At 37.9% G+C, this 14,439-nt stretch overlaps 1 protein-coding gene across 16 annotated transcripts in view; it reads right to left on the bottom strand.

Moving 5' to 3' along the window:
• DTNB (dystrobrevin beta) overlaps window positions 1-14,439 on the bottom strand; it is a 241,396-nt gene that overhangs the window by 104,217 nt on the left and 122,740 nt on the right. The window contains exon 11 of one of the 16 annotated variants that reach the window (XM_073791536.1): window positions 14,221-14,420. The exons of the other annotated variants lie outside the window; for them this stretch is intronic. Within the exon in view, the coding sequence (XP_073647637.1) occupies window positions 14,236-14,420 (185 nt within the window). The 3' untranslated portion in view covers window positions 14,221-14,235. Of the gene's footprint in view, window positions 1-14,220; window positions 14,421-14,439 lie in introns of those variants that run through there. 16 annotated transcript variants of the gene reach the window in all.

Genomic DNA, 14,439 nt, shown 5'->3' with positions numbered 1-14,439 from the left:
CACTGGTGAGAATGCGGAGAAACTGGAGCTCTCATGTATTGCTGGTGGGATTCTAAAAGGTACAGTCACTTTCAAGAAACAGTTCAGCAGTTTCTTAAAATGTTAAGTATACTGTTACCCTGCATGACCCAGCAGTTCTACTCCTAGGTATCTACCCGAGAGACATGTGAAAACATATGTCCACACAAAGACAAAGATGTTCATAGCAGGATTATTCATAATAGTCAAAAACTGTAAATGAGCCAAGTGTCCATCAACAGGTGACGGATAAACAAAATGTGGTATTCATATAATGGGATATTTTCAGCATTGAGAAGGCATAAACTACTGATACTTGCTACAACATGGATAAGCCTCAAAAATATTATGTTAAGTGAAAGAAGCCAGAAACAAAAAACTACATATGATTCTGTTGATACAAAATTTCTAGAAAAGGCAAAACTATAGAAACAGGATGTATATCAGTGGTTGCCTTGGGGCTATAGGTGGGAGCTGGGATACAAGGGAACTTTTTTGGATGATGAAAAAGTTCTAAAACTGGATGGTGGTGATAGGTGCAAAACAACATACATTTAGAAAACTCATTTAACTGTAACAGTGGGTGAGTTTTATGACGTGTAAATTATGCCTCAATAAAACTGTTTTAAAAAAAAAGACAAATCAAAACCACAATGTTCTATTACCTCATACCCATTAGGGTAACTTATAAACAAAACAAAACAGAAAATAACAAGTGTTGGTAAGGATGTGGAGAAACTGGAACCCTTATACTTTGTTCATGGGATTGTAAAATGGTGCAACCACTATGGAAAACAGTATGGAGGTTCCTCAAAAACTAAAAATAGAACTACCATATCATCTAGCAATCCAACCTCTGGGAATATAACCCAAAGAATTAAAAGCAGGATCTCAAAGACATATTTGTACACCCATCTTCATAGCATTATTCAGAAGAGCCAAAAGGTGGAAACAACCCAAATGTCTGTTGGCAAAGGAATGGACAAACAAAATGTGCTATATACATACAATGGAATATTCTTCAGCCTTAAAAAGGAAGGAAATCCTGACACGTGTTAGAACATAGATGAACCATGAGGACATTATGCTATATGAAATAAGACAGTCACATAAAGACAAATAATTTATGATTCTACTCATATGAGGTATCTTAGGTACTCAAATTCATAGAAAGAGGAAGTAGAATGGTGGTTACCAGAGGATCCTGGTAAAGAGGAGTTGATGTTTAATGGATATATTGTTTTCGATTTGCAAGTTGAAAAAGCTCTGGAGATCTGTTTCACAACAATGTAAATATACTTAACACTACTGAACTGTGCACTTAAAAATGGTTAAGATGGTAAATTTTATGTTATGTGTATTTTACCACAATTAAAAACAAAGAAAGAAAACCAAGGGATGGTGTTTGGGCAATGCTAGATTTAGAGTTTAAAAGCAGACTGTTTTATGGCAGTACAGTGCTAAACAGAGTGAGAAAAATCCCAAGGGGTGGGTGAAACTGAGCAGATCAAAGTCACAACCACTTATAAATAATTATCCTCGTAGGATTAAACCTTGAGTATGGTTGTATTAAATAATGCTATTTCTCCTTACTGCATCATAGTCCATCACCACATTTGCTGTTCACATGACCATGCCTCTCCATCACACACACACAGAGGAACCGCACATATACACTCAGGTGTGGGTTTCTGAGCATATGCAAGTTCTCCCGTCCCACACGCACGCACACACACACACACACACACACACAGAAGTTCAGGCAAAAATCTTATCCTATTCCTAGGACTATCTCACATGATGCATCACCCTTGGTACCAGTGCCCTCTGTGCTCCCTCCTTCTTTTTTGGAGAGATACACTTCCCGGGCCAGCTACCCAAAGCCCAGAAGAGAATGATTATCTGGGACCTTTAGCCTGAAATGGAGCCAAACAGACAACACCCAAACCAGAACTGAGTGAAGCTCAAGGCTCTAAGAGAATCTTGTGTTCCTCAGCTGCTAGGTTTTCAAAATCATCTCAGCAAAATAAGAGCCTTCACATTCTAGGTTATCTAAATAGAATAAAAAGCAGCTTTTCTTTTCTCAAACGGTCAAATTAGATAAACCTGAAATGTTAGATATCTGATGGCCCACTAGTGAGCAGACCGTGTCACCATGCCTAGGTTTTTCAAAATCATTACGGCAAAACGCAAGACAGAATTAATACCAGATGAGCTATGATCTAAGAGCCAAAGTATGACTTGCCTGTTGGAAATAGCTCAAAATTATAACCTTCCAAATAGGTTCAGCCTCAGGAGACCAGAATGAATCTGATACTCCTTTCAAGTGACTAGAACATCAGATTCACCTAGGAATCTAAGAGAAAAGTATCATCTTGCTGGTTTCCTCAAATAAGACTCTTCTCAGCACCCACAGAGCCCCACTCACAATTCACATTCAGTAAATACTTGTGGAAGACAGTGATTTCACTCCAGATCAACTTATCAATATCATAAATTCTATAACAATTTATTTTGGAATATAGTAAAAGCAGTTAATAACTCTCATTGAAAAAAAAACAAATCTGGCTCATAAAAAAGTTGCAAACAATAAGGCGTTTGGTTTGCCACAGGACAATTAGCCAGAAGTACACTTGTCACAAAAGTCATTTCAAATTCCAAATTCCTCCATCATTTGAAAGAAGTGTCAGAAATATGTGCTTAAATAACTAAACAACATAAACAAGAAGTTAGACCTGTTTTCTCATAGGGTTACAAATGGTCTTAGATTATTCCTGGTCTGGCGAATTCCTACTGATCTACTTAAAGTCATCATGAATAAGAACAAAAATGGCAGAATTTTTGCGTTATACTAAGAAGTTCAAAAACACTGAAAGCACCAGATGTTTAAAGCATAGTTGTCTAAAGTTCAAAAAACAAAAAAAATAAACTATGTCTTGGTATAGAAAAAGAACAAAGAGGACAGATACGGCTTGATTAAATCAAGGTAGTGCATATGTATAGTCTAAGTCAGTATTAAACAGAACAGTAGTTAAAATAGGATAATTAAGAGCCATACTGAAGTGTTATTTTAATTATACTTTTATAATTTAACAGTTTTTTAATTGTCTAGGTTAATTCTGTTTTGATACAAGGTGTGGAGGAAACTGGTTAGTTTAGCTGTTCAAACATGCTACACATGTATATAGGCACACGCTGCCAGAGAAACAGGAAGAAGGTAGTCTGGTTTCTAAGTAACAAACTTTAACCAAATGTTTTAACAGAAGAAGTTACCAAATTAACCTTTAAGCTTGGGTGGGAAAAAAAAAAACACACACACAAAAAAACCTGGACCATCAAACCAAAGAATATGATGATCATTCAGAAAAATGAATACCAAGAAGCACACAGTGCCCTAAATTTGCAGTTTTTATCAACTCTTTTTTAAGAGTAGGGATTGGCAAACTTTTCTGTGAAGAGCCAGATAATAAATATTTTAGACTCAATTTTGCCATTGTAGCCCCAAAAGCAGCCATAGACAATACGTAAAGGAATTAGCATGGCTGTGTCCCAATAAACGTTTACTTATGGACACTGAAATGTGAATTTCATATAACTTTCACAAAATATTATTCTCCTGTTTATTTCTCTTCAACCATTCAAAAATATAAAAAAATCATTCTTAGGTCATGGGCCAGACAAAAACAGGTGACAGGCTGGATTTAGCCTGTGGGCTGCAATAACCGCTGTTTAAGAGAACAGATCAGCCGCAGGTGTATCGAGGGGGATACCAGTCATGCTCTTCCTTGCTGGAATTCAGAGGAACAAATATACTGAGCTGACATCAGAAATAAATAAATAAACCATAAACTGAAATGTAATGGTGATGAATTGCTAATTAAAGAAATCTGATATAAGAATTATGAGGTTAGGGCCTCCCTGGTGGTGCAGTGGTTAAGAATCCGCCTGCCAATGCATGGGACACAGGTTCGAGCCCTGGTTCAGGAAGATCCCACATGCCACGGAGCAACAAAGCCCGTGTGCCACAACTACTGAGTCTGCGCTTTAGAGGCCGTGAGCCATAACTACTGAGCCCGCGTGCCTAGAGCCCATGCTCCACAACAAGAGAAGCCACTGCAATGAGAAGCCTGTGCACCGCAATGAAGAGTAGCCCCCGCTCGCCACAACTAGAGAAAGCCCACGCACAGCAACGAAGACCCAACACAGCCCAAAAGAAAATAAATAAAATAAATTTAAGAAAAAAAAAATTATGCGGTCAGATAATTAGATCCTAAGCACCAGCAAACTGCTTGAATTAGGCTAGCAGAAAGTTTATCAGACTCTTTAAGGGTCAGAAGTTTCACAAAAACGTTTTGACCAAAAGAAACAACTAATTTCTCTCAAAGACTTAGAAGGAAACTTGCTACAGTGTTGATGATAAGTAAACTGTTTTTTTTTTCTTTCGAGGTTTATTTGAAAAACGTTGTTTACATAATATTCTCAACTCACCAGAAAAGAAATACAATGGCTCAGTGGAGGAAATATGCCTGACATCTGGTGGAAGCCTTAGGTACTGTAGGTATGTGACCTATATTATTTACTGAAGGAAAAACAAACAAACAGAAGAAGGGGGATGGGGTAGGTGTCTGTTTATATAAATCATGTTTAGTGTCATTCATTAATTCAATACGTATTAAATGCCTACCATGTCCCAGGCACTGTTTTAGGCACTGAGAACTCAGTGAAGAACAAACAACACAGTCCCAGCCTTTGTGGAGTGTACATTTTTATGACATGCTTTACTTTATTCTGAGGAAAAGACTTTAAAAGTTTAGAATATAGTATTTATAACATCCTAACCTCTTACAAGCACTTTCAGATACATTATCCTTAAACAATATCCTGAGATAATTAAGATGAGTTTTATTACCACCATTTTACAGAAAAGTAAACTGATGTCTCTTGATTTTCAATCTAGTTTTTCTTCTGTCACATCACACTGCCTCCCTTATATTTTTCAACCAACCAAGTTACAGCTATTCGGTGTTCGCCCTTGATTCTAAACTTAACCACAGGGTTCAAACAATGGTTTGATTACCATATGTTTCTACAATAACAATTTCTTACTGGGTCAGCACGTTAGGAAACCAGGAAAGAAGGCTTGGCATGGAGTGAGGAGTCCCAGACTCTGGTCCCAACTCCAGCACTTTGTAGCTGTGTGATCTTGGGCAGGTCAAGCAACCTCCCCGATCCTGTTCCCTGATATATAACAGGTGAATGCTATGTATACTACAAACGTTGCTGTGAGGGTTAAATGAAATAACATACACGGAAGAGGTGAACAAAGGGCTCGGAACACTGTGGGTGTTCAATATCAAAACTTGAATCTCAAATTTGTGAGCATCTGAGTATCTCTACCCTATGCCAACAATGAAACGTAAGGAATTAACATTAAAATATACTTAATTGCAATTCCTGTCCCAAATTTCCACTGGAGTTTTAATTTTACTTCTAGGCATTTAATGGTAAAACCTAAGGTTTTTAAATTATGTTGGCCGCTCTCGCGCGTCAGCTGAGCGAAGGCGGCGAAAGGGCTGTGTTGTTAGGAGAGTTACTTTAGAAGTCACCCTTGTTACCAAAGCACCAGGTTCGATAGTTCTCTGCTTCTTAACCTTTTGCTTGGTTGATTTTCATGGAACTAGCTGATTTTTTTTTTTTTTTTTTGGTCTCTCTGCTAAAAAACTCCGTAACTTCCGTGTTCCGCTGACATTGCTGTTCCTGAAGTGCAGGTGTCAGTGGTCTGCAATCAGTTTTTGTTTTGTTTTGGGGGAGTCTAATCTCTTAGGAGTATTTGCACTCTACTGAAAGCCTTGCCAAACGACTTTGTAAACACAAGATTAGGAAAAGGAAAGGGTATTAGCCTGGACGAGAGTGCGGGAGACCCTTTTACATGCGTGTGTGAACATTTCCCGTGTTGACTTCAGACCCACGGTTTGTGGTCCACAATCTAGCCACTCCAGAGCTTCTGTTGACTCTTGCAAGTGGACACCTGGGTCTCAACTTCCCTGCTGTACGTTTCTTTGGGGGTGCAGCTAAAAAAATGGTGGTCTTGGACATGAGGTAAGAGGGTGACAACTTGGCCTCAGCCATCATCTGTCTTCTGCTGGCATTGGTTGAATCTTATCAAGTTCAGTCTTTGACGTGAAAGACCGAAGGCTCTTCGTGCGCCAGTCAGGTGGCACGGCTGTGCCTCTGAGGTGGGAGAGCCAACTTCAGGACACTGGTCCACAAGAGACCTCCCAGCTCCGCATAATATCAAATGGCAAAAACCTCCCAGAGATCTCCATCTCAGCGCCAAGACCCAGCTCCACTCAACGACCATCAAGCTACAGTGCTGGACACCCCATGCCAAACAACTAGCAAGACAGGAACACAACCCCACCCATTAGCAGAGAGGCTGCCTAAAATCATAATAAGGCCACAGACACCCCAAAACACAGCGCCAGACGTGGACCTGCCCACCAGAAAAACAAGATCCAGCCTCATCCACCAGAAAATAGGCACTAGTCCCTTCCACCAGGAAGCCTACACAACCCACTGAACCAACCTTAGCCACTGGGAACAGACAGCAAACACAATGGGAACTACGAACCTGCAGCCTGCAAAAAGGAGACCCCAAACACAGTAAGTTAAGCAAATGAGAAGACAGAGAAACACACAGTAGATGAAGGAGCAAGGCAAAAACACACCAGACCTAACAAATGAAGAGGAAATAGGCAGTCTACCTGAAAAAGAATTCAGAATAATGATAGTAAAGATGATCCAAAATCTTGGAAATAGAATGGAGAAAATACAAGAAACATTTAACAAGGACCTAGAAGAACTAAAGAGCAAACAAACAGTGGTGAACAACACAATAATTGAAATTAAAACTTCTCTAGAAGGGATCAATAGCAGAATAACTGAGGCAAAAGAACGGATAAGTGACCTGGAAGATAAAATAATGGAAATAACTACTGCAGAGCAGAATAAAGAAAAAGAATGAAAAGAATTGAGAACAGTCTCAGAGATCTCTGGGACAACATTAAACGCACCAACATTCGAATTACAGGGGTCCCAGAAGAAGAAGAGAAAAAGAAAGGGACTGGGAAAATATTTGAAGAGATTATAGTTGAAAACTTCCCTAATATGGGAAAGGAAATAGTTAATCAAGTCCAGGAAGCACAGAGAGTCCCATACAGGATAAATCCAAGGAGAAACACAACAAGACACATATTAATCAAACTAACAAAAATTAAATACAAAGAAAAGATATTAAAAGCAGCAAGGAAAAAACAAGAAATAACATACAAGGGAATCCCCATAAGGTTAACAGCTGATCTTTCAGCAGAAACTCTGCAAGCCAGAAGGGAGTGGCAGGACATATTTGAAGTGATGAAGGAGAAAAGCCTGCAACCAAGATTACTCTACCCAGCAAGGATCTCATTCAGATTTGACAGAGAAACTAAAACCTTTACAGACAAGCAAAAGCTAACAGAATTCATCACCACCAAATCAGCTTTACAACAAATGCTAAAGGAACTTCTCTAGGCAGGAAACACAAGAGAAGGAAAAGACCTACAATAACAAACCTAAAACAATTAAGAAAATGGTAATAGAAACATACCTACCGATAATTACCTTAAATTTAAATGGATTAAATGCTCCAACCAAAAGAAACAGACTGGCTGAATGGATACAAAAACAAGACCCGTATATATGCTGTCTACAAGAGACCCACTTCAGACCTAGGGACACATACAGACTGAAAGTGAGGGGATGGAAAAATATTCCATGCAAATGGAAATCAAAAGAAAGCTGAAGTAGCAATTCTCATATCAGACAAAATCGACTTTAAAACAAAGACTATTACAAGAGACAAAGAAGGACACTACATAATGATCAAGGGATCAATCCAAAGAAGATAAAACAATTGTAAATACTTATGCACCCAACATAGGAGCACCTCAATACATAAGGCAAATACAACAGCCATAAAAGGGGAAATCCACAGAGACAGAATCTTAGTAGGGGACTTTAACACCCCACTTTCACCAATGGACAGATCATCCAAACAGAAAATAAATAAAGAAACACACGCTTTAAATGATACATTAAACAAGATGGACTTAATTGATATTTATAGGACTTTCCATCCAAAAACAGTAGAATACACATTCTTCTCAAGTGCACATGGAACATTCTCCAGGACAGATCATATCTTGGGTCACAAATCAAGCTTTGGTAAATTTAAGAAAACTGAAATCGTATCAAGTATCTTTTCCGACCATAGGCTATGAGACTAGATATCAATTACAGGAAAAAATTGTAAAAAATACAAACACATGCAGTCTAAACAATACACTACTTAATAACCAAGAGATCACTGAAGAAATCAAAGAGGAAATCAAAAAATACCTAGAAACAAATGAAAAGGAAAACACGATGACCCAAAACCTATGGGATGCAGCAAAAGCAGTTCTAAAGGGAAGTTTATAGCCAAACAATCCTACCTTAAGAAACCAGAAACACCTCAACTAAACAACCTAACCTTACACCTAAAGCAATTAGAGAAAGAAAAACAAAAAAACCCCAAAGTTAGCAGAAGGAAAGAAATAATAAAGATAAGATCAGAAATAAATGAAAAATAAATGAAGGAAATGATAGCAAAGATCAATAAAGCTAAAAGCTGGTTCTTTGAGAAGATAAACAAAATGGATAAACCATTAGCCAGACTCATCAAGACAAAAAGGGAGAAGACTCAAATCGATAGAATTAGAAAAGAAATAGGAGAAGTAATAACTGACACTGCAGAAATACAAAGGATCACGAGAGATTACTACAAGCAACTATATGCCAATAAAATGGACAACCTGGAAGAAATGGACAAATTCTTAGAAATGCACAACCTTCCAAGACTGAACCAGGAAGAAATAGAAAATATGAACAGACCAATCACAAGCACTGAAATTGCAACTGTGATTAAAAATCTTCCAACAAACAAATGCCCAGGACCAGATGGCTTCACAGGCGAATTCTGTCCAACATTTAGAGAAGCGCTAACACCTATCCTTTTCAAACTCTCCCAAAATATAGCAGAGGGAGGAACACTCCCAAACTCATTCCACCAGGCCACCATCACCCTGATACCAAAACCAGACAAAGATGTCACAAAAAAGAAAACTACAGGCCAATATCACTGAGAGATGCAAAAATCCTCAACAAAATACTAGCAAACAGAATCCAACAGCACATTAAAAGGATCATACACCATGATCAAGTGGGGTTTATCACAGGAATGCAAGGATTCTTCAACATATGCAAATCAATCAATGTGATACACCATATAAACAAACTGAAGGAGAAAAACCATATGATCATCTCAATAGATGCAGAGAAAGCTTTCAACAAAATTCAACACCCATTTATGATAAAAACCCTCCAGAAAGTAGGCATAGAGGGTACTTTCCTCAACATAATAAAGGCCATATATGACAAACCCACAGCCAACATCATCCCCAATGGTGAAAAACTGTAACCATTTGCACTAAGATCAGGAACAAGACAAGGTTGCCCACTCTCACCACTGTTATTCAACATAGTTTTGGCAGTTTTAGCCACAGCAATCAGGGAAGAAAAAGAAATAAAAGGAATCCAAATCGGAAAAGAAGAAGTAAAGTTGTCACTGTTTGCAGATGACATGATACTATACATAGAGAATCCTAAAGATGCTACCAGAAAACTACTAGAGCTAATCAATGAATTTGGTAAAGCAGCAGGATACAAAATTAATACATAGAAATCTCTTGCATTCCTATACACTAATGATGAAAAATCTGAAAGTGAAATTAAGAAAACACTCCCATTTACCACTGCAACAAAAAGAATGAAATGTCTAGGAGTATACCTACCCTTGGAGACAAAAGACATGTATGCCGAAAATTATAAGACACTGATGAAAGAAATTAAAGATGATACAAATAGATGGAGAGATATACCATGTTCTTGCATTGGAAGAATCAACATTGTGAAAATAACATTACTACCCAAAGCAATCTACAGATTCAATGCAATCCCTATCAAACTACCAGTGGCATTTTTCACAGAACTAGAACAAAAAATTTCACAATTTGTATGGAAACCCAAAAGACCCCAAATAGCCAAAGCAATCTTGAGAACGAAAAATGGAGCTGGAGAAATCAGGCTCCCTGACTTCAGACTATACTACAAAGCTACAGTAATCAAGACAGTATGGTACTGGCACAAAAACAGAAAGATAGATCAATGGAACAGGATAGAAAGCCCAGAGATAAACCCACGCACATATGGTCACCTTATCTTTGATAAAGGATGCAGGAATGTACAGTGGAGAAAGGACAGCCTCTTCAATAAGTGGTGCTGGGAAAACTGAACAGGTACATGTAAAAGTATGAGATTAGATCACTCACTAACACTGTACCCAAAAATAAGATCAAAATGGATTAAAGACCTAAATGTAAGGCCAGAAACTATCAAACTCTTAGAGGAAAACATAGGCAGGACACTCTATGACACAAATCGCAGCGAGATCCTTTTTGACCCACCTCCTAGAGAAATGGAAATAAAAACAAAACTAAACAAATGGGACCTAATGAAACTTAAAAGCTTTTGCACAGCAAAGGAAACCATAAACAAGACCAAAAGACAACCCTCAGAATGGGAGAAAAGATTTGCAAATGAAGCAACTGACAAAGGATTAATCTCCAAAATTTATAAGCAGCTCATGCAGCTTAATAACAAAAAAACAAACAACCCAATCCAAAAATGGGCAGAAGATCTAAATAGACATTTCTCCAAAGAAGATATACAGGCTGCCAACAAACACATGAAAGAATGCTCAACATCACTAATCATTAGAGAAATGCAAATCAAAACTACAATGAGATATCATCTCACACCAGTCAGAATGGCCATCATCAAAAAATCTAGAAACAATAAATGCTGGAGAGGGTGTGGAGAAAAGGAAACCCTCTTGCACTGTTGGTGGGAATGTAAATTGATACAGCCACTGTGGAGAACAGTATGGAGGTTCCTTAGAAAACTACAAATAGAACTACCATATGACCCAGCAATCCCACTACTGGGCATATACCCTGAGAAAACCATAATTCAAAAGGAGTCATATACCAAAATGTTCATTGCAGCTCTATTTACAATAGCCTGGAGATGGAAACAACCTAAGTGTCCATCATCGGATGAATGGATAAAGAAGATGTGGCACATATATACAATGGAATATTACTCAGCCATAAAAAGAAACGAAATTGAGCTATTTGTAATGAGGTGGATAGACGTAGAGTCTGTCATACAGAGTGAAGTAAGTCAGAAAGAGAGAGACAAATACCGTATGCTAACACATATATATGGAATTTAAGGGAAAAAAAAAAGATGTCACGAAGAACCTAGGGGTAAGACAGGAATAAAGACACAGACCTACTAGAGAATGGACTTGAGGATATGGGGAGGGGGAAGGGTAAGCTGTGACAAAGCGAGAGAGAGGCATGGACATATATACACTACCAAACGTAAGGTAGATAGCTAGTGGGAAGCAGCCTCATAGCACAGGGAGATCAGCTCGGTGCTTTGTGACCACCTAGAGGTGTGGGATAGGAAGGGTGGGAGGGAGGGAGACGCAAGAGGGAAAAGATATGGGAACATATGTATATATATAACTGACTCATTTTGTTATAAAGCAGAAACTAACACACCACTGTAAAGCAATTATACTCCAATAAAGATGCTAAAAAAAAAAACAAACACTTCCCTAACGTGGGGAGAGTACCTAGGTCCAAGAAGCACAGAGTCCCAAACATGATGAACCTAAAGAGATCCACACCAAGACATATCAAAAAAAAACTTAAATTCCTAGCTCATATCTGACAACAACAACAAAGGAAAAAATACAGAAATAAGAAATTTATTGACAGAGGTATTTTTATAATCTTGAAGGGAGAATATTAATTTTAAATATGAAATAGAAGCCAGAAACAGAAAGAAAAAAATTAACAAGTTTGACCATTAAACTAAAACTTCAGTAAGAAACTTTATTCTCTACTCTGAGAAAGATCAAGCTTGAAATGGTCACAGATATACACATTGTAGCATGCTCCCTTGTTTTTGAAAATCTGTGAGCAAATAAGCATGCTATGTAAGAAATAACTATAAAGGGTGAGCCTACTTAAAAAGTGTTTAATTAGTGGCCTAGTTCAATCAAGTACATTGGTCATCCAGTCCCTATTCCCAACTCTCAACCTCCTTGGTAGATGGCATTCATCCAAATCAGGATTACTGATTTTTAGTAAAACAAATAAAAGCAACTTTAAGTGTCTGAAAATAATACCTGCAATGTGTAAGGACACCTGAAGTACAAGAATGTTGTCTATTTTTTGTCCAACCAAAAGAGGGCCCTTCTAAATTAATATAGTGAAACAATGATTAAAACAATCATGATCCTATCTAAATGAAATATTTTGCTGACTTTAGGCATTCAAATGTAGGAGCTACCTTCATCTCTAAGTGCAAAACAGCAATCTTTTTCTTTTTCCTGATCATGATTAAGAAATGTAGTGGCCCACTCCTCACAATTTTCTCATCTATACTTGTAACTTTTTCCTAAGGAAGCCAGCCGAAAACACTGTACTTTATAAAACTGGCTTCTTCACTGTCACTCAAACCTATTTGCATTGTAAGCAAAGTACTGTGTGAATACTGTTTGGACCTTGCATAATACCTGGAAGATCCTTAATAAATATTTGCTGAATGAATGGAAAATTTAAATTTCAGCAAGCATTAAGAATTGCTGTTCACATATTTATATTTCAGTTGTGCTCTATATGCATTTTTGGATGATTAATAGTGAATTCTTAGCTTGTTGTTCATATAGCTAAAACCATTTATGTTCTAATGAGGTGGTTCCATAATCTGATCAGATTCACAAGGAAACTTTTTCAAAAGGTAGATTCCAGGCCACCCCCAGAATAATGATTCAGTTGACCGAGAACGGAAGTAATCTAGTATTCTATACTTTTAAAAGCTTAGTGACCCTGGTATCAGCCAGGTTTGGGAACCACTGGTATGTGAATATATACATTAAAAAAAATCTGTTAAACATAGAACCTCGAAGTTGAATGCAACTTTAAAAGTTGTCTAGTCAATCCAAATCGGATTAATTACTCAAAGTTTCATCAGAATACAAAAGGGAAGCTATCACTGCATTTTCTAAGTGGTCTAGTGACTATCTACATGGCTTGGGAATAATTTAGATTAATAAATACCTGAACTATAAAATTTGAGTTCTAGGTTACACCTAGTCTGGAAATATCTAGTAAAGTTGAATACACTTATGGTATACATTACTACAGCTGAACAATATCTGGTTCTCCTCTCCTTCCTAGGTACACGGAAGGTGATCTATTCTTGAAGTTAGTACAGTTGTGAAGGAAATGACACGTGTCACCAAAGCACAGAAGAACTGATGTGAGGTCCCCACATGCTCTCTTCCCCAGCTGCAGTGACCAGTGAGGCCTCGTGTTAAGATGGTAGAGCCAGAAACTTCAACTTCAACTGGTCTACCCGACCGTGGAGCATTGTCCAGTGAGAAATCTCCAGCACGACACTTCGCAAACCACTTTTGACATGTTTGATCAGTCACAGCACCTTCTCCGTACACTTGCACAAATCTTTTTGTGAGTTTCAGTTGTGTTTTTACCTTTCTTGAAATAATAAAGCATAATATGCCAAAAATGTTGCTTTTTTTCTTCCATCTTCAATATTAAAATGGCTACACAAAAATTCACCGACTTTGATAAATCATTTTTTAAAGGCACATTGATATGACAGCTGTCACATACAATCTAACAAAATTGTTTCAAATGAAGTTAAAGACAACTAAGTGCTACTAGAGCCATCTTATGGAGAAAACCAAATGAACCTTTTGGCCCACCCAATATTTATAAAGTAGTAAGCTTACAGAAGACTATACAGAGCACGACCATTTATATAAAGTTTTAAAATATGTGATTTTAAGATGCATATACATCTAGCAAAAGTATAAAAACATGTACAGAATGATAGATACCAAATAAATGTTAGTGGCTACTCTTTGGGAGAGAGAAACGGTAATGGGATTAGGAAGGACATAGGAAGCCACAACATTATCTACTATGTTTTATTTATTTTTTTAAAAAAAGATCTGAGGGGCTTCCCTGATGGCGCAGTGGTTGAGAGTCCGCCTGCTGATGCAGGGGACATGGGTTCGTGCCCCAGTCCGGGAAGATCCCACATGCCACAGAGTGGCTGGGCCCGTGAGCCATGATCGCTGAGCCTGTGCGTCCGGAGCCTGTGCTCTGCAATGGGAGAGGCCAC

The sequence above is a fragment of the Tursiops truncatus genome, chromosome 14 (assembly GCF_011762595.2).
Source record: "Tursiops truncatus isolate mTurTru1 chromosome 14, mTurTru1.mat.Y, whole genome shotgun sequence".
Lineage (NCBI taxonomy): Eukaryota > Metazoa > Chordata > Mammalia > Artiodactyla > Delphinidae > Tursiops > Tursiops truncatus.
The sequence above is the reverse complement of the archived record's forward strand: the minus strand, read 5'-3'. Positions and strand labels throughout refer to the sequence as shown.